This window comes from Lepidochelys kempii, chromosome 3, assembly GCF_965140285.1.
Source record: "Lepidochelys kempii isolate rLepKem1 chromosome 3, rLepKem1.hap1, whole genome shotgun sequence".
In the NCBI taxonomy this organism is placed as follows: domain Eukaryota; kingdom Metazoa; phylum Chordata; order Testudines; family Cheloniidae; genus Lepidochelys; species Lepidochelys kempii.
In genome coordinates this window covers 168,982,886-169,007,349 of record NC_136382.1, presented here as the reverse complement: position 1 = coordinate 169,007,349, position 24,464 = coordinate 168,982,886, and the positions used below count along the sequence as shown (strand labels likewise).

The following is a 24,464-nucleotide window of genomic DNA, read 5'->3' as shown; positions in this document are numbered from 1 at the left end:
TCTGGACATTAAAAATTGAAAAGGTACAGAGAAGAGCAACAAAAATGATTAAGGGTATTGAACAGCTTCCATCTAAGGAAAGATCGAAAAAACTGGCAGTGTTCAGCTTGGAAAAGAGACATGATATGATAGAGATCTAAAAAATCATGGATGGTGTGGAGAAATGAATAAAGAGTTATTTTCCCCTTCACATAAGATAAGAAATTGGGATCGCCCAATGAAATTAATAGGCAGGAGGTTTAAAACAAACAAAAGGAAGTACTTTTTCACACAACACACAGTCAACTTGTGGAACTTGTTGCCAGAGGATGTTGTGAAGGCCAAAACTATAACTGGGTTCAAAAAAGAATTAGATAAGTTCATGGAGGATAGGTCCATCAGTGGCTATTAGCCAGGATGGTCAAGGATGCAACCCCGTGCTCTGTGTGTCCCTAAGCCTCTGACTGCCAGATGCTGGGACTGGATGATGAGATGGATCACTTGATAACTGCCCTGTTCTGTTCATTCCCTTTGAAGCATCTGGTATTGGCCAATGTCGGAAGACAGGATATTGGGCTAGGTGGACCATTTGTCTAGCCTAATATGGCCATTCTTATGCGATTACAAGTCAGAAGTGCCTTATATTCTTAATGTTGTTTTTCCACATTTAAGTAGGTTATGCAGATTATATATATGGATTTATAATCATAGAGTTGTTCCACAGTATGGCATTGCTCTGAGATGTTATATTTTCATAGTAAAAATATTCATCAAAAGGATAGATCCTTTGGCTTGTTTACAGCTGAAGGAATATTTGGCAAAACATTTGTGAATGGTACTTTTCTGAAATGCGACTGTAGTAAAAATAGCATTATGGGGTTCTATATTTACAGTGCTTCATTGATTCCATATCAAATTTCTATATTTTACAGCTAAAAATATTTGTTTTTTTGACCTTCAAACTTGCAAATTATTTTTTTTAACCAGAAGCTTAATCTGGGTTCTTTCCTTTTTACCCATCCATCATCACCAAGCCAAATTCTAACCCCTTTTATACCCATACTTAAGTCCAGATTCTATAATACTAATCCAGATTCTGACCTTGCACTGGTTTAACTCCTTTGATTTCAGCTGAGTTACCCCAGATTTACACTAGTAAGAGTGAGATCAGGATCATGATGATTATCTACAGTTTCATGCTTTCTGAGTTAAGGTATTTATTGGCTCAGTTGGTGGCATCTCTTACCACTGTAGGCAAATTAATTTTAAATTTTTTTGCTTTTCATAGGAAATCAGAAGTCAAAATTTTAATACAGCTTTAAAATGGACCAGTTAAAAGCACAGAAAGTCAGGAAAAGTAAAGAGTCCAGCAACAACTTGGCTACATTGCACAAACTTACTATTTTCTATTCCTGCTTTTCTGCTTAAATGTGCAGTTTAGTATATTAGAGGTATATGATTCAGTCATTTTAAGCACAACTCCCCATTGATTTCAATGGACTGGTCTGCTTCAGAACAGTGGCATGCCATGCCCTAATGGGCTGAAGTGACATAAAAATAAATTCTAATAAAGTCAATGCAAGTGCTCAGTACTTTGAAAGTCAGCCCTAGTAGTGTCTTATTATAAAATACATGGTGGTAAGCATATAGGGTGAGTTGCCATTAAAAAACAACAATAAAAAGAAAGCTATAAGCTAATACCATATTCCAGGTTTCCCAGTGTGTTCTTTTGTTTAGCCACATATTTAGATTGTAAGTTTCTCTGGGTAGAGGCCATTTCTTCCTTTATGTCTTGTACGGGGTCAAGCACTCAGCAGCTGGACCACAGCAACTTTGCTCTCAGAGTCTTCATTCTTGTGGTTGGTGGTTATTGCTGTCCAACCCCGGTATGGCACTGATCCAGTATTTTTCCAGTTAATAGTTAAATTGTTCTGTAGGAAAAGTGAATTCACTGAAAGAGGATTCCACTGTAGTTGATTTTCAGGACAATAATTATAACACTAGGCTGGTTATTTCTTCTGTGTGTTCAGTAACTCCCAGTTGTGCAGACATGGAATTGTCTCCGCTAGTGAAAGTGTAGCGCTGTTCGGTTACCACTTGATAGCTGCACAGTATGCCAGTCTCTGTGCTCTGACAGGCTACTAACTGCACACTGGTCTCGGGACTGTATACATGTTGTGTACAGTGTACATAGGCTGATATACTGCCTCCCTTGGAATTGCCCCTCCATAGGCACATCACAAAATGAACATTTCCAGTGCCCATTCCCCCCCCCCCACCGTTAAATAAAGGAAACAGCATTTCAGCCCACTTACAGAAGTGACACCTGGTAAAAACTGCTGCTGTCAATTGTTACCCTGAATTTATCTTGGTGTCACCGAGTTCAGAATCAAGTTAAAGGTCTTTGAAACATTTAATCATTAGACTTTTCAGTATGATGACTCCTCAAGGGCACTTCCTGTTATCTCAGCCTTAGCCTTCATTTAGGCAAGGTATGGCTTTCATATTGCCTTACAAACAGGCCAGCTTCAAGCTGTCATCTAAAAAGCTAATTAAAAGCTTCTTACTTTTGTAATCAGATAGTTGGGGGGGAAGGGGACAAAGAGAGAAAGATAAAAGACATACCCTTCCTCATGTCCACAACCCCCCCTCCCCCTCCCCAAAAAAGCAAGAGCTTTACTTTCTTGTGTTGTCTGGTCTCTGAGAGCCATTATCTGGTCTCTGACAGCCATTCCCTCTCCTTTGTCTCCTCCTTACATCTTACGCTTATTGTCATTTTCATTTCACACCATTTGAAAGATGGGCCAAATTGTTCCTTTAAGGCCTTGTCTAGACTGGCACTTCTCCCATCTGTGCACCCAGACATTTTTATCACCATGCCATCTAACTCGGAACATGGTTAGACCCCATGGCAGTATAAATCCTGGAACCCAGTTCACACTAGCACTCCTGCTGTCACTGCTGTAGCTGCATCAGAGCTCGACCAGATCTGAAAATTTCAAATGTGTATATATGATATAGGACTGGTTGGGGTGGGAGTGATGCAGGGAGCTGAGCCCAGTGCAAAAGACCCTGGGGCACAAGACCTGCTCCATGAGCAGGTTGAGATTGGCTCTGTCTCCTCCCTCCGCCCCTTTCTGTGGAGCAATATGTGCCCTGGGCATGCATAGAAGGAATAACCCCTTTTCTTTGTCCTGATTTTCATGCTCCACAAGTTTCTGTGTAGCCCCACTCCACAGATAAGCAGCATGCTGCAAAAGCGGTCCATGTCCATGGAGCCATGACTGGCAGGCGATGGGCAAACAGGAGAAGCCAGTCTTTCCACCCTCTCAGGGCTTTGGTTGGCTAGAGAACTGCCATCTCTCCTGGGATTGAAGGAGGGAACAGCCGGGATGGCTGGAAAGGGTGCATGTAACTGCTGTTGTGGTAGGGAGAATGGCCAAAGCAGGCTGATAGTTTGAGCTATGAGCTGGGGGACAGGCACAGGGAGCAGTCTGAGCACGTAGCCCCCCATGAACCTGTACTGTACATGATGATCAATCAGAGCCCAAAGGGAAGGAAACCCCTTGTCAATGACTGGGGGAACTGATGCGGGGAGCACTGGGCCAGTGTGTTTGCTGATCAAACTGATTATTTATTACTGATAACATTGGAGTGATTTCCGGGTGAATTCCTGCCTCCCCAAAGGCTGAAGGAGGAGTCTCCACCCAAAGCAAAGAGTTTGGAACTAACCACCAGCAAGAAGAGCCTCTTCTACCTCTCAGTTTAGGACCTTGTTCCAACTGAATATTCCTTTTAACCTAATTAACTTCCCTTCGCCTTCTCCCTCTGACTGGAACATCACTTTAGCTGTCTCTGAAAAAGTGTTAGGAGTTGCTCATTTTAATATGCACAGTATTAGTGTCTTCCTTTCTCAGTGTGGCCTTTAGGGCTCTTGGAGCATTTTCAGGTAGCAAGTTACATTCAAGCGAGATCTTCTGCAGCAGCCAGTTTTCCACGTCCCAATTATCACCAGCAGGGGCTTGTTCAGTGACATGACTTTTTGGCTACATAACTCAACCTGATGTGCCTAGTAAAATGTACAGTAGTAATAAAATACCAGCAGAAAAGAAAGATGATTGCTCACCGAGATTAATGTGGATCAAGTTAGCCATTAATTACAAAAAAGCACTGCTGCAGGACTCGGGCAGACATTGGTAAAGTGCCCCATTAAGAAGCATGAATACATTTGTAGTTTTACGTTTAAAACCCGGAGATTGGAAATTTCAATTTCCAACCTCAATAAAACCAAACACATTAAAGTTTTGTTTGATCTGATGAGCACAGCTGTAAAAATGACATGCCACGAGAGCCAAGACTGTGCAGAGCTCTTCAGAGTTTCTAATATGCTGACTTTTTTAGGGGCCTGTATTCTAACACAGACATAAAGAACAGAGACCAAATTCAGGAGTGAGTGTGTATAAGTGGTGTTAGGTGCCCCCTCCTCTGACCAAAACCCTGTCTACCTGACACACCACCAAGCACACTCCAGTACAAATAATTAACAACAACAACATAGGCACTACTGCAATGATAAAAAATAATTCATTAAGAAAATTCAGAAAGGGGGAATGTATCCACCAGCCCAAGGTTTCTAACCCACTTCTGTAGGCAAGATAGAGTTCACTGGACTGCAGCTGGATAAACTCTGGGGTGGATTATTAACTGGCTTGGCTGGAGTCACTACTTTAAGCCTGACTTACATCAATGCCACATTTCAGTCCAGACCAAGCAAAACATTTAGGGGTGATGCAGAGGGAGAGGCAGGTGTCAATGATAAATTGTTAAGTGGCTGGGAATGGGGGTGGTTGTATGCCTAGTTAGGCCCTGTCTCCAGTAAGGTAATTCATACTGGTGTAACTACATCAATGTAGTTACTGTGGTGTAAACTCTTAATGTAGATTCAGAACAGCAGTGCAAATGGGGGGGGAAGGGGGGTGTCTTATTTGAGTGTATTACAGGACTACCAGTGCCAAGGTCTTTAATGTAGAAAGGGCCTAACTCAGCATATACCACACATAGGTTTGAATGCTGTGTTTTTCCTCGTACTATGTTCACTGGAAATGTGCCATTGACGCTGAGCTTTTTGTAAGGACCTCATCAATGTTAGAAACAAGGAAAGGACACTTGACCTGACATGCTGGTTTCCATTTACTTTTTATCCTGTTAGATGCATTAACTCCCCACAGCTCTCTCTCATCTTCCCATCAAGAAATTCACCTTACACTGCTTACATCTGCCCTCAGGGACATGCTGTTCAGTAACCTGCCAGCTGTGTAAAGTTTTGCTTATGGTTAAACTTGAACATGCTTCCCAGCAGGGACTTGAACCCAGGTCTCTCATATCTGAGCTGAGTGCTCTAATCAACAGGATGGACAGACACACCCACCCTTTCTTCTTCCTCCCCACCTCATCTGGGTGATCTGTTGTGACAGGTATCAGGTCTTAGGCATGCTCAGAGCATGCCCATGGGAGTGGGTCAGATTGGTGAGAACCCTGCTTCCATTTGAGCTAGGGCTCTGAGCAGTTCATTAGCTGTGGGGCTGAATCAGGTGGCTTTGTGCAGGCCAACTGGTGGAAACTTATGCACGTATAGGGACTTAAGTGGCAGCTGAGCAACAATTTTGAGGATGTCAGTGACAATTAGGTGCCTAACTGCCTCTTTAGGTACCTCAGTACCTTTGTGAATTGGGAACTAAGTTCCTAAGTATTTTAAAGGTATTTAGGCACTGAGCTCCCATTGATTTCAGTGGGAGTCAGATGCCTATATACTTTTGAAAATCTTGACCTTAGGCTCCTAAGTTACTTAAGTACTTTTGAAAATTTTACCCTAGATTTCATTTCTTGCACCCCCTAGTTTCTTAGGCCCAGAACTCCAAAGACACTTACATTCCCGTTCTGGCTCCACTGCAATCCACAAAACCCCCATCAAACCCCCTTGGCACCTAAACTCACTCAACACCTAAGTTTTCAGTGTAAAAGTGCCCAAGGCACCTATGTTTCTGCCCCTGGGCAGACGTACTCCTGCCTCCCTCTCAGCATCCTGAGCGATTCATAAACCAGAGGAAGATAGTATTTGTTCATCAAAGTCGCATGTTGGGCCTGATCTGGTAAGTGTGCTCAGAGACTGCCTACTGGATTGGGTCCCATTCAGAATCCAACGGGAGGAGTTCCCACCAGTGCCCACCTTCTCACTTTTAGCCAACTGGCTAGAGCACTCCCCGGGGATGTAGGAGCCCCAAGTTCAATTCCCCCCTCTTTTTCAGAAGGCGAGAAAGGATTTGAATGGGGAGTCTCCTATGTCTCAGGAGGGTGCTGTAACCACTGAGCTATGAGATGTCCTTATGAGGAGGGCTCCCTCAGTCTCTCCTGTTGAAGTTATTTCACTGTGGATAAATAATGAGAGTTATTGGAGCAGGGGGACTGGGTCTCCAATCTCGCAGATGAGTGCCCTAAACACTGGACTACAGAGTCATTCTCATCCACTCTCTCTCTCTCTCTGCAATGAAACAGTCACTGGGCCAGAGACAGAGAGCAAGTGCAAGAAGCGTCTTAGGCACCTAAGCCATCAGGCTTTGGACAGCAGGTTCCCGTTTGTAGGTAGATAAGCAGAGATAGGTGTATCCCCCTGAACCCCAGACTTAGACACCTATCTCTGAAAGAGGGGCAGGGCTTCAGCCACACTCCTCTCATCGGTACGTCCCATTGGCTAGTTTAGGCAACTCCCCTCCTAGGGTGCTGGCTTTTGTAGATCACATTCTTAGGTGCCTAATCTCTCCCCATTCAGTGGACAGGGAGCCTAGGTATCCCACCTTTAATTTTTAGACCCATTCCTTTCATTGGGCCCAATCCCTGTGATATGCCGAGTGCATTGTGATGTGCTTAGGGTCCTGATTTCCCATTGATAGACTTCAGCTGAGGAGTTTGAGCCCTTCATCTTCATCACTGTAGAGGGCAAGGTGACTTGAAAGAGATTATTTGAAGTGAGATGATGGGGGCATGGCCAGCCTTTTGGGAGCAGAGATTGAATCCAAGCCTAACTTGAAGGATGGCTCCCTCCTTTACTTTTACCGGACTCAAAGTCCAAAGTGTGTTGCATCGTTGCTTTGAAGGTGCATGCTCCTATCTTGTCCTTTGATAGAAAGAAGCCTTAGAAGCATTTCAGAAGGAAAGGTGGGAAGTGCAGAGGCGGAAGCTCCTCTGAGAGTTGTTGCCGTTGGAATTAGTTGTGTTGGCTTTGCGGTGATCGGGTAACAAGCACAGGCCCTTGGTTAGTAATTCTAGAAGTCTCTAGTGCATAACGCATTATCAACACACATGATGGAGTTTGAAACCAACCAGCTCATCGGACATCAGATTAGCACTGCATAACAGAGCAATTTCTCTTGTGTAATCGGTTTCTAATTGGGGAGGCTGTTGACAGGGAGTGGGTTGAGTGCTACGCATTCGAATTACAACAGGCTGGTGAACTGCCCTAGAATTTCTGCACAAAAGGTATCATCTTTTTTTTTTTATCACTTTACTGAGAATTTTGTTTCTGGCTTTATGCACAGTATATACCCGCCTTAGTGCAGAACTTTCCCTTGATTCTGCAAGCCTTTATCAGACAAGTATTCCTTACTAACAAGAACAGGCCAGTTGACTTCAACAAGATGAGTTGTGCAGGTAAAGGTTGCAGGATTGGGTCCTTCAGTTGCAGACAGTATAAATTATTGTAGTATTCATCTTTTCTATTTTGTTACACAAAGATGATGAAAATATGGTGCAGCCATCAAAATGGAGACCTCCAGTCAAAGATCAAATGACTAAAGGCTATTGTAACACATAGGTAAAAGCAGGGTGAACTAAGGTTGCATGGGCAACCTTATCTCTGCTATTTCTTAACTATTCAGTGGTTGACTTTGAAGCCTTAATAAGGTAGTTTTTTTGTATGTCATTTTATATATAGATGCAGATATACAATGTGTGTCTGTGTGCTTTTGAATGGATAATTGGAAAAGGTTATACAGAGAATGACATTTTGTATCAGAAGATTTTCTGTTTAGTCCCTCAAACCAACACCTTACGTAGCTTTTAGGGGGGAAAGAATGATGGGCAGAAATAAGAGTCTTTTGAAATATCTTTGGAGGTGAGGTCAGGATGAAAGAGAAAAAAAGAGTTCAGGGAATATGACTTGCAATGCTAAAGTAAGAGAACAAAGTCATTCCTTTTAGAATGTAGATCAAGTATATCATTATGTTTTGGCTGCCTGGGTTTGCAACAAGTGTTTTAAGCAAGGCAAAGGCACCCTTGAAATGACTCTTGTAAAAGCGTGGCTCATACTTCCTTTTATTTGATTACAGAAGTTACATGATGACACATAGGTCATCAGTGTAAAATTAGTCCAGAGATGACATCATTCCGGCTTGACTGTCAAGCCTTTTTCTTTCTTCATGTAAATCTGTCCTTCACTAGGAACTCAGAAGAACCCAAGTGCTCATTTATTGCTGGCTTTGTAATGCATTTTAATTGAAAGGAACAAAGGAAGCATTTGAAGTGGTTAGAGAAGAGGAGTGGAAGTTAGGAAGATCTGCATGTTATTCCTGGCTCTGCCACTGACTTGAAGAACCTAGTGGGATTTTTAAAAACTCTTAAGTGCCTGACTCCCATTGATTTTAGGAATTAGATCCCAGATTTCTTGTGCTCAGCATTGCAAAGCTTACCTGATCTGGAAGTCTAAATCTCATTTTCAAAAGAGATTTAGGCACTTAGGAATTTAAATCCCATCAATTGTCAGTGGGATTTTGTCTCCTAAGTGCCTCAATCGCTTTTGAAAATTATATTTCTGCTCCTAAACCAGCTAGGCATTGCAGCACCGAGTGCAGCAACACCTAAACACCTTTAAAAATCTGGATGCCTACATGCTTTTGAAAATCTGCTAGGTGCCTGTTTTATCTTTATGCACACAGAACATAAGAATGGCTTTACCAGGCCACACCAATGGTCCATCTAGTCCAGTATCCTGTCTTCTGACGGTGTCCAAAGCCAGATGCTTCAAAGGGAATGAACAGAATGGGGCAATTATCAAATGATCCATCTCCTGTCACGCAGTCCCAGCATCTGGCAGCCAGAAGCTGGGGACACACAGAACTTAGGATTGCATCCTTGACCATCTTGGCCAATAGCCATTGATGGACCTATCCTCCATGAATTTACCTAATTCTTTTTCGAACCCACTTATAGTTTTGGCCTTCACAACATCCCCTAACAATGAGTTCCACAGGTTGATTGTGTGTTGTGTGAAAAAGTACTTTTGTTTGTTTTAAACCTCCTACCTATTAATTTTGTTGGGTGACCCCTGGTTCTAGTGTTATGTGAAAAAGCAAATAACTCTTCCTTATTCATTTTCTTCACACCATCCATGATTATATAGATTTGTATTGGATCCCTCTTTAGTCGTCTCTTTTAAAGGTGCACAGTCCCAGTCTTTCTAATCTCTCCTCAGATGGAAGCTGTTCCATACCCTTAATCATTTCTGTTGCCTTTCTCTGCACCTTTTCCATTTCAAATAAATCTTTTAACCAGAACTGCACACAGTTTTAAAGGTGTGGGCGTACTGTGGATTTATATAGTGGCATTATGATATGTACAGAGTTATTATCTATCCCTTTCCTAATGGTTCCTAACATTCTTTTAGCTTTTTTGACTGCCACTGCACATTGAGTGGATGTTTTCAGAGAACTATCCACAGTGACTCCCAGATCTCCATCATTTTGTATGTGTAGTTGGGATTATGTTTAACAATATGCATTACTTTGCATTTATCAATACTGAATTTCATCTGCCATTTTGTTGCAGTCACCCAGTTTTGTGAGATCCCTTTGTAACTCTTCACAGTCAGCTTTGGACTTAACTATCTTTAGTAATTTTGTATCATCAGCTAACTTTGCCACCTCACTGTTTACCCCTTTGTCCAGATCATTTATGAATTTGTTGAACAGCACAGATCCCAGTACAGACCCCTGGGGGACACCACTATTTACCTCTCTCCATTCTGAAAATTGACCATTCATTCCTACCCTTTGTTTTCTGTCTTTTAACCAGTTACTGATCCACGAGAGGACCTTCCCTCTTATCCCATAACTGCTTAGTTTGCTTAAGAGCCTTTGGCAAGGGATCTTGTCAAAGGCTTTCTGAAAGTCCAGGTACACTATATCCATTCGATCGCCCTTGTCTACATGTTTGTTGATTCCTAAATACCTTTAAAAATCTGGGCCTTATAGCTTGATCCAATGCCCATTGAAGTAAAGTCTTTCCACTCACTTCACTGTGCTTTCCCCATCAGTTAATGGGGGAGGGGGGGTAAAAATACCTTTGTAGCGCACTTTGAGTTAATTGGATAAAAGGTGCTACCTTCTGTAGGTTCAAAGAATGTTTCTGAAGTTCCTGCATTCTGGCAGGAAAAGGAGTAGAGGCCAGTCCCATTTCCTGCCATCCATAGAATATAAACAGTACTGTACAAGTTATAGCTGCAGCTTCTCTAAAGATGTTCAAATAAATATGTGCCCCAGTTTTGAACTCTTCAAATTAATCTTCCCTGCCCCTCTCAGTCTCTGTGTCTCGTTGTCATCCAGATGGGTTATCTTGGCAAACCTCTCTTTTTCATTGGTACCTTACTAAATTGCTATTGGCAGGACATTTTCTAATTAGAACATAAGAATTTTAATTGTTTTGATTATGTTATGCTGAAGGATGTAACTCAATTCCAGAAAGAAATCTAGAGCAATAATTCTAGACTGCAGTAGATATGATATACAGCTTAAACTGATTAACATTTAAATTCTAGCTCAGATTTTATGTTTAGCCATCTGAAAGGAGACTCCATTATTTGAGATAGACAAGGCAATTTAACAAACTGTGCTCTCAGGTTACAGCTTGTAAAAAAGATTGTGGGTACAAATTGCAGCATTTAAAAAGATTTAGAACTTGAGTCTGATTCACCCCTGCTTTACTCCAGCTCTGTATTGGTATAACTGAATTGGTCCAATGAAGTTACAATGCCACAGTGCTGGAGTAGAGGAGAGGTGAATCAGGTCCATTATTTAGTTCATATGAAGGATTTTCCAATGACCTATTCAATCAGAGAATTCATGGGTAGGGAAGCAAAGTGGAAATACTATGGGCCTGACACTATCAGATTTTCCCCACTGTAACTCCACTGAGTTACTCCCAGTTACACCAGTGTAAGTGGGTTCAGAATCGGGTGCCACATCTGATGAAAGTGAGACCAGTAAAGAAGTGGCAAAATTGCTAGAGACCAAATTTGCTAAAGTAAAACTCTGACTAGAATCTGCAGCTAAACGTCTTCATAAGAGGACTCAGTGGTCCCCCACCTGCTGTTTCTAATTAGCAATATAGATTTTAGCAAAATCACTTCATAACGAATCGTTAAGACTGGGATTCCATTTTTAAAACCTTAGGAACACATTCTCTTTTGAGATTTCACTGAATCAGCCACACAATGGAGAGCCTGGGGAGCATGTATCCATCTCCTGTGTATCCAACGCAATGACTTCAGTTTTCAAATGCAGAAAATTGTCCCTTGCATCATGGTCAGATCTTTCTTTTTGACTCTGAGGTGGCACAAGGGGCAGGGAGGGAAGAGAAAAGGAGTGAGTAGAGCTGACTACAGAAAAGCCACAAAACTCAGGTCAGGAGAGTGAGGGAGGGGCTTGTAGCTAGGAAGAGGATACTTATGGGAAACGAGACAGAAGGAGGAAAGAGTGTACTAGAAAAGAAAGCTGTAAAGAAGATGCCGGTTCGTCACTGGAAGGGAGAGTGTGACCAGGGCTCCAGAGTTTTACCAGCGTGCTCTGAACTGCTCCGAGCAAGTTTTCATGGTGGTGCTCCAAACAGCTGAGTTCTCATATTAGTACAGCTGCGCCGCTGCTGAGATAAGGTACAAGTGTGTCTAGTTCGGACGCACTCTGAACCGGGATGAGGATCGCTGCGTCCCACTATGAAGATTTGACCCCAAAAGGCTGGTTCAGGGAGGGATTTTAGATTTTCACCAGCCACGTTGTAGTCTAAGGCTCCGCTCCTGCAAATGTCTATGCATGTGCTTAACCGTAGGCAGGTAGACAATCCCCCTGAAGTCAAGGGGCCTTCCCATGCATAAAATCAAGCACATGTGTAAATGTTTGCAGGACTAGCACCTACCACCGTCTTTTACTCCTCAGCATCGCCATGTGGATTCTTCTTCAAGTGCCTGCTCATGCTGATTCCATGTTAGGTGTGCGCTCGCTGCATGCCCCGTTGCCGGAGATTTTTCCCTGAGGGGTATCCATAGGGCCAGCTCTAGCATCTCCCGGTATAAGGGGCACCACTGGCCCTGCACCCTTCCAGTTCCTTCTTACTGCCTGTGACAGTTGCTGGAACAGTCTTCCTTTCTTCGGGTTTGCAAGCCTTCTCTAGTGGTTTACTGAACTGTATTTTTGTAAACATGGTTAGTTGGTTTGTTAGTTAGTGTCAGTTAGTTAGATAGTTCACATAAGGGACCTTGTCCGAGGGTTGGGGCATGCCCCGATCCCCAGGTTTCAAACCATGCGCTACCTGTAGTAAGCCCATGCCAGTGAGCGATCCCCACTCCAGCTGCCTAAAAATCCCTTGGAGAGGCTCAAATCAAGGACAAGTGCAGAATCTGCCGGGTCTTCAGGCCATGCACCCGAAAGGCCAGGAATATCAGATTGAAAGCCCTGCTGATGGAAGCCACACTCAGAACGGCCTCTGAGCTGAGTAGGTCAGACTCCACGCCGAGTACATTGGCTTCGGTATGAAGTGCCCCTCTGAACTGTGCCCCCCTTAGCACCGTTCCGCATCCTCAGCACCAAGGAAACAGCACAAGAAGCGCACCCATAGAGGGCACTCCTCATTGCCCAAGGGAGGTAAGAGCGAGATGCAACGCATGTTGGGCCATTCACCCTCACCGCAGAGACATACGGTTGCGGCGATGACTCTACCTGTGGCATCTAGCCCAACCTGGGACCCACCCCACACGCCAAAGAATAGCCGGGGCCCAGTGCTATTGAGTGTGCCAGAAGCCTTTCAGGCAGCAAGGAACCTTAGGGCCCTACAGGTGCTTCCCACACCCCAGGACTGACCACCCACCTCCCTAGATCCTCTGAGGGCACTGGTATTGAAAGGGAAGTCCGCTATGGGACCTCCGCAGTGGTCCCCAACCCGGCACCTCAAGACGACGATCCCCAGCGGGCGGCACCTGTTACCAACACCTGGCACCAGTCACCCGAGCCCCAGCACCGGTCACATGAGTCCCGGTGCCGGCCACCCAAATCTTGACACTGCTCACCTGAGCCCTGACAGCAGCCACGGTGCCATTCTCTCGAGCACTGCCCTGACACCAGTCCTGGCATCAATCACTGGCCTCCCATAGCTGGTCCCCTGTACAAAGGGGTCGTCCCTCGGCACCGCTCCCCGGCTCCCCAGCATAGCTGGCAGGAGGGATCAGCAGTGGCTCTGCCGTGATCATCTTAAGAGGAGTCCTCATCAGACTCCAAGAGGGATTCAACTCCCCCTCAAAAGAGGCGCCGTCACCCAGCACATGTAACAGACATTGGTGCCAGACCATATATGGGCCAATGGCTTCCAGGACAGCGGCCCAAGCAGTGGCAGTGCTGGAACCCATGGGGGTTCTTGGTGATGCCAGGGCCGTTCTCTTACCCTCCGTCCCTGGTGATCTCTGAGAGTTGGACTGCGGCTCCTCCCTAACCAGTCCCAGAGCCAGGCTCGGACTTCGACCACAGTACCGAAACCCCAGCGGTACCTCCCACAGAAATTACCTCAGGGGAAGCAGAGGATTTAGCCCCACCACCACCGGCAGCATCCTCATCATCATCCCCAGACGAGGCATTCACGGGTCCCACTAACTCCCTGCATCCAAATTATTTTAGAGCCCACCAGGAGCTCCTCAGGAGGGTCACGACCAACCTGGGCCTAGAGGCAGAGGAGCTGAAAGAATCCATGGATGCCCTCTTTGATATTCTGGCTGCCGTGGCTCCCACCAAGGTGGCTCTGCTGGTGCGTGAGGGGGTGGTTAAGTTGGTAAAAGCACTGTGGCAGATCCCTTCCTCTCTGCCCTCAACATCTAAAAGGGCAGAAAAGAAATACTATGTTCCTGCCAGGGATTTGAATACAAATACTCACACCCTCTCCCGGGGTCCTTCGTGGTTTTCTCCGCTAATGAGCAGGATAGGCAAGGACAGACAAGTGCCATTCCAAAAAATAAGGAGGCTAAATGCCTGAACCTTTTTATCCCACTGCAAGCCTTCAACTTCACATTGCAAACCAGCAGGTGCTGCTGGGGAGATATGATTTAAACGTTTGGGACTCCATGGCCAAATTTAAGGACTCCTTGCCTTAAAAATTGTGGTAGGAATTCAGGGACATCATGGAGGAAGGAAAGATAGAGGCCACAACGTCTCTCCAGGCGGCTTTAGATGCTGCAGATTTGGCGGCCAGAACAATAGCATCGGTGGTCTCCATGAGTCGTGGTTTGTGGCCACAGTCTTTGGGTCTGTCCCAGGAGGTTCAGCAGCATGTCCCGGATCTCCCATTTGAGGGAGCCTCATTATTCTTGGATCAGACAGACACCAAACTGCATGGCCTCAAAGACCCCAGGGCTGCTGCAATCCTTGGGCCTTTATACACCGCTGGCCTCGAGGAAACAGTTTAGGCTGCAACAGTCCCCCCAGGTTCTCAGGACCATCCAGGAACAAGCCCTGTAAGAAAAAAGATAAAAGTTATAGGTGCCATCAGGGACAGTCGCCCTCCACCTCTGCCCAACAGGGCACTAACCATTTCCCAAGTGGAGGCAGGTAGGCCTTCTGAAGGCACACTTGGGGATGGCTTACCAGTCTCCATCCCAGATCAACAGCCCCCATTTTTATTTCTGGACTGCCTTTTGCCATACCTCCCTGCTTGGGGGTCAGTTACATTGGACCTCTGGGTACTCAGTACCATAGCAGAGGGGTACACTCAGCAGTTTGTCTCCATCCCTCCGCCACACACCCCTTCCATGTCTCTCTTCAGGGACCCTTCTCACGAGCAACTTCTCATCCAGGAGGTGGAAACCCTCCTATGGGCATGGGCTGTGGAAATAGACCCTTCAGAGCTTGCGAGAGAGGGGCAGATTTTTACTCCTGCTATTTTTTGATTCCCCAAGGCAAAAGGGGGCCTGCAGCCTATCTTAGACCTGCTTTGCCTCAACAAGTATCTCAAGAAACTGAGGTTCCGCATGGTCTCCCTGGCCTCTATCATTCCTTCTTTGGATCCAGGAGAGTGGTACGCCAGCCTCGACTTGAAGGATGCGTACTTGCATATTTCCGTGTTTTGGGGACACAGGAAGTTCTTCAGGTTCATGGTGGGCCACAAATGCTACCAATTTACAGCGCTCTCATTTGGCCTTTTGGTGGCCCCGCGAGTTTTCACAAAGTGCATGGTAGTGGTTGCAGCCTACCTCAGACATCGAGGAGTACAGATTTATCTGCGCTAGATGATTGGCTGATAAAAGGCCACTCGAGGCTTTTCAGCACAGTGCCTCTGTGGTGCAGGACGCCGGGCCTTCTAATAAATGAACAAAAGTCAATGTTGGTCCCAGCCCAGAGAATAGAATTGATGGGAGCTGTGCTCAACTCCCCTCAGGCCAGGGCTTTCCTGCTGGAGGCCAGATACAGAGCCACGGCAGACTGAATCACCCAAGTATTGGCTGGCCTATTAACGGCTGCTCGGGTGTGCCTATGTCTAGGAGGTCACATGGCGGCATGTACCTACATGGTACAATATGTATGACTGCACCTCAGACAGCTTCAGATGTGGCTTGCATCTGTCTGTTCCCCAAGCCGGGACCATCTGGACTTGATCCTCACCATTCTGATGTCAGTCTGGGCTTCCCTGAAGTGGTGCTTACACCCGACCTTGGTTCTGTCTGGAGTACCTTTTGAGCCCCCCCCCCCCGGCCCTCGATGTATTGGACTTGGGGTGGGAAGCCCACTTCGACAATCTCAGGACCTAAGGCCTCTGTTCACAGGATGAACTGTCCTTAAATATCAATGTGAAGGAGCTCAGGGCAATACGCATGGCTCTGCGAAGTGTTCCTTCCCCATCTCTAAGGCAAAAGTGTGCAAGTACTGACAGACAATACAGTGTCAAAGTTATATGTCAACAAACAGGGAGGAGCTTGCTCCAAGGTCCTCTTCCAGGAAGCCCTCAGGCTGTGGGACTTCTGCATGAAGCATTACATTCACCTAGAGGCATCACATCTCCCTGGGGAATGGAATGTGTTGGCGGATTGCCTCAGCAGGTCCTTCTCCTGTCGCCATGAGTGGTCTCTCCACCCAGAGGTCATCAGTGTCATCTTCCAGAGGTGAGGTACTCCCCAGGTGGATTGTTCGCTACCGCAAAGAACAGGAAGTGTCACTGCTTTTGCTCGAGGCTCAGCCAGGTCAAAGGCGCCCTTTCTGATGCCTTCCTGCAGTCGTGGTCGGACAGCCTGCTGTACACTTTCTGTCCAATCCCCCTAGTTCACAAGGTGCTCCTGAAGATGAAAGGGGACCAGGCGAAGGTCATCCTGATCACTCCAGCTTGGCCTCGTCAGCACTGGTTCAGCATGCTCCTAGTAGACCTCACAATCGCAGCCCTGTGGGCACTTCCTCTCAGACCGGACTTGCAGGATCGTGGGCAACTCCTCCATCTGAACCCCACAGGCCTACGCTTGACAGCGTGGTTGCTGCATGGCTAAATCCCGAGGAGGGAGCATGTTCAGAGCAGGTTCAGCAGGTTTTGCTCAGTATCAGGAAGGCTTCTACCAGGGAAACCTACCTGGCTAAGTGAAAATGCATCACTGGTTGAGCAGCCGAGTGGGACCTTCCTCCAATGCAGACATCTTTGCAGTCCATCCTAGAGTGTCTGCTCCTCCTGAAGCAACAAGGTTTGTCACTGTCTTCCATTAAGGTCCACTTGGTGGCCATCTTGGCATTCCATCCCCCGATCCAAGCAAATCAGTCTTCGCTCAGGAGATGACAAGCAGATTCATTAAAGGGTTGGAGAAGCTGTACCCACAAGTTCATGACCCAATTCTGCCCTGGGATTTAAACCTGGTCCTGCCTAGGCTCACGAGGCCAACTTTCAAGCCTTTGGCATCATGCTCCATACTGCTTCTCTCGTAAAAAGTCGCTTTCCTGGTAGCAATCACTTCTGCAAGAAGGGTTTCAGAGCTTCAAGCTTTGACCTTGGAGACTCCCGTTACCATTTTCTTTAAAGATAAGATCCGACTGCGTCCCCACCCAGCCTTTCTATCCACCATGGTGTCGCAATTTCACATCAACCAGGACATCTTTTTACCTGTCTTGTTCTCGAAACCGCACAAGACACAATAAGAATGGTATCTGCATTCTCTGGACGTTAGAAGGTCCCTAGCCTTTCATATCAACAGAACAAGACCCTTCTGCAAATTGACGCAGCTTTTTGTTGCAGATGCGGACAGGATGAAAGCTCTCCCAGTATCAGCCCAGAGGATCTCGTCCTGGATCACTGCCTGTATCCGGGCCTGCTACGAACAGGAGGGGACCCCACCTCCAGTCATTGTGAAGGCCCACTTTACAAGAGTGCAAGAAAGCAGCTTTCAGCAGCTTTCCTGGTGCAAATACCGATACAGGACATCTGCAGTGCCACTACATGGTCATCAGTCCACACATTCATGTCCCACTATGCCATCGCCCAACAGGCCACAGATGATGCCAGTTTCAGGAAAGCTATGTTACAGTTGGTACGCCCCAGAACTCCTAGCCCACCTCCGGGGATACTGCTTGTCAGTCACCGAGCATGGAATTGACGTGAGCAAGCACTCGAAGAAGAAAAAACAGTTACCTACCTTTTGTAACTGTTGCTCTTCGAGATGTGTTGCTCATGTCCATTCCATGACCCACCCTCCTACCCTGCCATTGGAGTTGGTTCAAGAAGGAACTGAAAGGGCGCAGGGCCAGCGGTGCCGCTTATACCAGTGCATGAGTGTGGGCCTTCAGGGGATGCTAGAGCTGGCCCTATGGATACCACTGGGGGGAAATCTCTGGTAACCGGGCATGCAGCACACATGCATCTAGCATGGAATGGAAATGAGCAACACATCTCAAAGAACAGTTACGAAAGGTAGGTAACCGTTTTTTCCCCCACCTGTTGGATTTTTACTCTTTAGTTACAAATCTAAACAGAACTCTTAACATTACAAAGTGCCTTCTTGAGATGTATGGGACCACAGTGGAGCCAAGGATGCATGCTCTACTTATTTTTGTTCTGGTTAGTGCTGAAGCGAAGGTAACTTTTCTTGGGTTTTACCAGCAACTTTGAAAAGTGCAAATCACATCCTGTGTCCCTTTTTTTCGGTTTCCTAAGGTTTAAAATCTGTCGAGTTATTATGAGGTTTGTTTTTTTGTTTGTTTTTGAAGGTGTTTATTTTGTATTCACTAAAATTGTAGATGCAGATGTTGAAATAAAGACAGTGCTCGAAAGGCCTTTTGCTTGTTCCAGGCTACTCACCATATTTAGATTGTATACCTACAAAATTCTCTTAGACACACCCAGGTAAATCCAGAGTGGCTCCAGGGACTGGAATGCAATTACTCTGGATTTATATGGGTGTAAATGGCAGCAGAATGTGGCTCCTTTTGTTTCTATATTTTATATCTGTAGTGGAAACATCTCATCATAAAGGGCTTTTCCCCAGTAACAACTTCCACTGTATGCTACATTGTATGATAACAAGGAGAGCGCAGAGGACAAGAGATCCCCTCCACTTCACCAGATGGGCGATGTCTCCTACATTTGCAGGGAGCACTAGTGGTGTGTGTGTGGGTTGGCAGGGTGGGCGCGCACATACTTTGGGAGGCCCTATCTTCACTCTCAGCAGTGAGCAGCTGAAGTGAGACTCATTCCTCTTCTCTCCACCCTCATCTCCTCCATCACTGTGAGCCAGAAATTCTTCTTTCCCCTTTCCCCCACCATGGTAGCTGCATTTTGTTTTCCCCTCCCGCCCCCCTTTTACAGCTGAGTTAGAGCAAAAGTGGAGCAGGATGGGACGATCCCTTGTAATGCAGTCCTTAATACCTGTTTTTTGGGTAGGTAAAAATGGCAGCATTCTGAGAGGGTAGCCACCGACCTAGTTATAGTGGAGTGAAAGTAGGGTTGCCAGAAATCCGGTTTTCGACCAGAACGCCCAGTCATAGAGGGACCCTGGTGGGTCTGGTCAGCACCACTGACTGGGCCGTTAAAAGTCTGGTCGCTGGTGCTGCAGGGGCTAAGGCAGGCTAGTCCCTACCTTTGCTGTCACCGCGCTGAGCCCGGAAGCGGCTCGCAGGTCCGGCAACTAGGTGGGGGGACCTCGGGGCTCCACGTGTTGCCCCCGCCCCGAGCACTGGCTCTGCATTCCCATTGACTACAGTTTCCGGCCAATAGGAGCTGGGGGGCGGTGCCTGTGGGCGAGAGCAGTGCACAGAGCCTCCTAGCCCCTGTGCATAAGAGCTGTACCTACTGGCTGCTTCCGTGGCGCAGGGCAGAACCAGGACAGGCAGGGAGCCTGTCTTAGCCCTGCAGCACCACTGATTGGGAGCCACCCAAGGCAAGCCCACACCCCACTCCTGACCTCCAACCCGCTGCCCTGAGCCCCCCCAAACCCCTCATCCCTTGCCCCACCCCAGAGCCTGCAACCTCAGCTGGAGTGCTCACCCCACAACTCCCTGCCCAGAGCCCCCTCCTCACCCCAAACCCCTCATTCCCAGACCCACCCCAAAGCTCACACCCCCAGCTGGAGCCTCACCCATCCCCCCACACCCCAAACCTCTGCCCCAGCCCAGAGCCCCCTCCCTCACGCTGAACCCCTCATTTCTGGCCCCACCCCAGAGCCTATACCCTCTCCCACATCCCAGCCCCTTGCCTCAGCCCAGTGAAATAAAGTGAAACAATTCAAGACTCACTCCACTTGCCCGTAGGTGGAATTTCACTATAATTAATGTTCTGTGTAAGAGGTTTTCACTACATATCAGTCTATTTTGCCTTTCCCTGTGATCATTCCCTAGCCAAAGCCTTATTAATTTAGGGTGTGGTGTACTGTGCTATGAAGATGAGTAGGGCTCAGTAAGCTCTCAGTCTCCCTTGGCCAGATTTGTTGTGGTATTTAAGTTCCTAAAGATGCAAATAAGTGCTTTTGAAAATCCCACTAGGTGCCTAGGTGCCTTAACTCATGGGCATTAGGCACCTTAGGTGCTTTTGAAAATCCCATTTGGCACCCCTACCTGCATCTTGAGACACCTAAATACCTTTAAAAATCTTGCCTGTGTGGCTATTTAACCCTTCTGCCTCAGGCTTTGTGTTCATTGCAAAAGAGATGGGGCTTTTTTACACCAAGATAGCTCTTTTGATGGAAAATCCTAGTGGAGACAAGGCACCGGTAGTTTTTCAATGTAGCTAGTCAATGTTAACCCCAGGTAGGGGTTGACTAGCTGCAGTGTGGTAGAAGGTACAGTGCCTTGTTTCCAATAGGAATTTATAGGGAGTTCGTTATCTCAGTGTAAAAGAACATAGCTTTTTGCAGTAAAAACAGAGCCTCACTTTCCGCAGGAGTGTTGTAAAGATCTGTCAGTTAATATTTGTAAAGTGTTTGGAAGATGGAAAGTACTATGTAAGTTTCAAGTATTATATTGTGTTTTATATTTTACTGAGAAACAAGGACATCACAGTTAGGATGGTGTGAAGCCTGCAGTTTCACTTTTCAGGGTGAAAGTGATCCAGTCCCTACAGATTTGCTTGCAGGTGGGAGTTAAATGAGTTCAGATCTTCAAGGAGAACACATAATGATTTGTATATAAAGACCATGGAGAGATGGGGAGACAGTTCCCAATTTTGTGGGGAAAGGAGGTTGGCTGAGTGGGATTTGCAGGATATACTTAGGTGAAAACTCACAGCCCATCTTTGGCTGGGTCTTCACTAGAAATAAAAGTGTATCTTATAAGATAGATAACGTGTTGTATGTAGCTGGTCAAGGTAAACCTTGGACACCTCCGCCAGCTCCCCAGGGTTTGCTTTGACCAGCTCAAGGTAAAAGTAATACTTGCCCTGTTTTTGTTAGAATTTTACAAGGTAGCTAAAACAAGATAGCTATGTTGTTGTAAAAGACACGAGTTTGGGAACATGTCAAACCTCCAACCCAAGGTTCGTTCTGAAAGAGTTCAAGGCTCAGTGCAAATACTTTCCGCAGCTCTACTCACAGCCTCCCCGAGAGTCATGATTATCATTAAAGAGAATGGTAAATAGAAGTACAACTAGCCCACCTCCCCCTTGAAATGCTTTGAAAATATAGGAGGTAGGTGCCTGACATCTGTGAACCAAAAAAATAAAAGGAAGTATTTCACTGTAGATCTCCTGCGGTTGTGAGTGACCCTGACAATGTGGAAGCATCTGAGTATTTAATTAATTAATATAAGATTTAATTGTAAATGCCCAGACTTCTGCTGAGGGGAGCAGCAGTTTGTCCTGTATCCTCATGTTACTACTTTGTCATCATGTTATGGCTTTGTACGCTTTTGTGCTTAGGATGTGCACAACGTAAATTTTCTACTAGGATTCAGTTCAGTGGGTGAATGCCACCTGCAGAAAATAAGTTTATACCATACCTGCTTAATTTGGCACGTTGGTTTTTGGATATTAAATAGAGATGAAACCAACCCAAAACCCTACACCCATTGCCCCTGAGGTTTGGGAGAGCCTGGATCTATAACAAAGCAAGCCAAACCTAACTACCTCTGATATTTGGAAAATGTCAGATCTGGTTTCTAATTCTGTGGCTTGGCGTTACCTCCCATATTAAATGTTCAACAAAAATATCCGTGTAAACCCATCAAACGTTCAACCCCAGACACATGTTTCTTGATATATTGCTGTCCACTTGCTGTGTTCATTAACTAGATTAATTACTCTGACTAAGTATTACCTTTCTTTCTATTCACAGGCTGGCCCTGGGCAACTCTGTCTGTTCTTGGATTCCTGTACTGCTACTCTCATGTTGGAATTGAATGGGATCGCACACACCATGTAGATTAGCACACAGTTATACAAAAGTATGCCATCATGAGCTGTGCGTTAACAAAGGAGTGGGAAAGGTTTTCGTAAAACCTTTCATACAGTGAATACACACATTCCGATTTCTCTGCCGTGGCTGTACATGCCATTCTCTCTGCAGGAAAATATGCCATAGCAAATATACTTTGCCAAACTATTTAAAAAACTGGAAGCCAGTTTAATTTATAATTGTTTATGGACAAATCACTTGAACTGTAAACACTGATTTCTTAAAGTATTTTTGTCTTCTTAGACACTATTTTTATTTCAGAAATATTTGAAATGGTATGTACGTGTTGAGTATCTTAGTATATGTACTTCACATTCTTGGACCCATATCTATCAGGAAGAGAGAATTTCTTGTCTTTTTTGTATTTTTTTCAGGTCTGGATTAAATTTAAATACATTGCAAACAAAAGAGGGCATCCTGTTCTTCCATTGCACAATTCAGAAAACCAGAATTCTACCCAAATTGCCCTCCATACATTATATCTGAGACTAATACCCAGTTATTGAAAGTGCAGCCTGAAAACATGTTCAAAGGAATAAAAGATTTTGCTTTTTTAGCCATTTCTCTATCTCAGTGGTCCCCAGGCTGCGTGGCGTACCTGCATATGAGGGCTCACAGGAACATTCAGGAGGGTGAGCGGCAGAGCCCATGCCAGCCCCCATGGAGGACGGGGAGGGAGTGCCACCCAGCCCCGCTCTGCCCCCAGCCCAACTCCGGCCCCAACCGCAGCTCTACTCCACCCCCAGCCCAGCTCCGGCCCCAGCTGCAGTTCCACACCAGCCCCATCCTCCGCTCCGCTCTACCCCTAGGCCAACTCAGCCTCTAGCCCCAGCTCCGCCTTCAGCCCAAGCTCCTCTGCTGAGGAAGTCTTGGCTGTGCAGTAAGGGGTGAGGCATGGACAGATTCCATTACTGGTAAGGGGGGCGTGACAGGAAAAATTTGGGCACCACTGCTCTAACTGAATGCTGATAGAGAAGGATCAGCAGAGAACAAGTCAGGAGAGAGGGATTTCTGTGTATCCATAGGGGGCACCAGATGATAATATTCATGATGAATTTAAAAAAAATAATCACAACTAATTGCACTGTTAAACAATAATACAATACCACTTATTTCAATATTTTTGGATGTTTTCTATATTTTCAAATATATTGATTTCAATTACAACACAGAATACAAAGTGTACAGTGCTCACTTTGTATTTATTTTTTATTGCAAGTATTTGCACTGTAAAAAAGCAAAAGAAATAGTATTTTTCAATTCACCTTATACAAGTACTATAGTGCAATCTCTTTTTCATGAAAGTTGAACTTACAAATGTAGAATTATGTACAAAAAAACCTGCATTCAAAAATAAAACAATATAACATTTTAGAGTCTGTAAGTCCACTCAGTCCTACTTCAGCCAATCGCTCAGACAAAAGTTTGTTTACATTTGCAGGAGATAATGCTGCCTGCTTCTTGTTTACAATGTCACCTGAAAGTGAGAACAGGCATTCTCATGGCACTGTTGTAGCTGGCTCTGCAAGATATTTATGTGCCAGATGCGCTAAAGATTCATATGTCCCTTCATGCTTCAACTACCATTCTAGGAGACATGTGTCCATGCTAATGACGGGTTCTGCTCAATAACAATCCAAAGCAGTTCATTTTCATTATCTGAATCTGATGTCACCAGCAGAAGGTTGATTTTCTTTTTTCGTGGTTCAGGTTCTGTAGTTTCTGCATCAGAATTTTCCTCTTTTAAGACTTCTGAAAGCATGCTCCACACCTCATCCCTCTCAGATTTTGGAAGGCACTTTAGATTCTTAAACCTTGGGTTGAGTGCTGTAGCTATCTTTAGAAATCTCACATTGGTACCTTCTTTGCCTTTTGTCAAATCTGCAGTAAAAGTGTTCTTAAAATGAACAACATGTGCTGGGTCATCATCTGAGACTGCTATAACATGAAATATATGTCAGAATGCAGGTAAAACAGAGCAGGGGACATAGCAGTTCTTCCCCAAGGCACAAATTTAATTAACACAGTATCTTTTTAATGAGCGTCATCAGCATGGAAGCATGTCCTCTGGAATGGTGGCTGAAGCCTGAAGGGGCATACGAATGTTTAGCATATCTGGCACGTAAATACCTTGCAATGCAGGCTACAAAAATGATATGCAAATGCCTGTTCTCACTTTCTGGTGACATTGTAAATAAAAAGAGGGCAATATTATCTCCTGTAAAGTAAACAGACTTATTTCTGTTAGCGAATGGCTGAACAGGAAGTGGGACTGAGT

The 24,464-nt window shown here is 45.5% G+C and overlaps 1 protein-coding gene across 5 annotated transcripts in view; it reads left to right on the top strand.

The window, feature by feature from the left end:
- HHAT (hedgehog acyltransferase) overlaps nucleotides 1-22,384 on the top strand; it is a 334,535-nt gene extending 312,151 nt beyond the window's left edge. For all 5 annotated transcript variants that reach the window (XM_073338997.2, XM_073338993.2, XM_073338994.1 and 2 more), the window contains one exon: nucleotides 22,067-22,384. In XM_073338997.2, coding sequence (XP_073195098.1) covers nucleotides 22,067-22,158 — 92 coding nt within the window. In that variant the 3' untranslated portion in view covers nucleotides 22,159-22,384. The remainder of the gene's footprint in view (nucleotides 1-22,066) is intronic.
- Nucleotides 22,385-24,464: the final 2,080 nt, after the last annotated feature.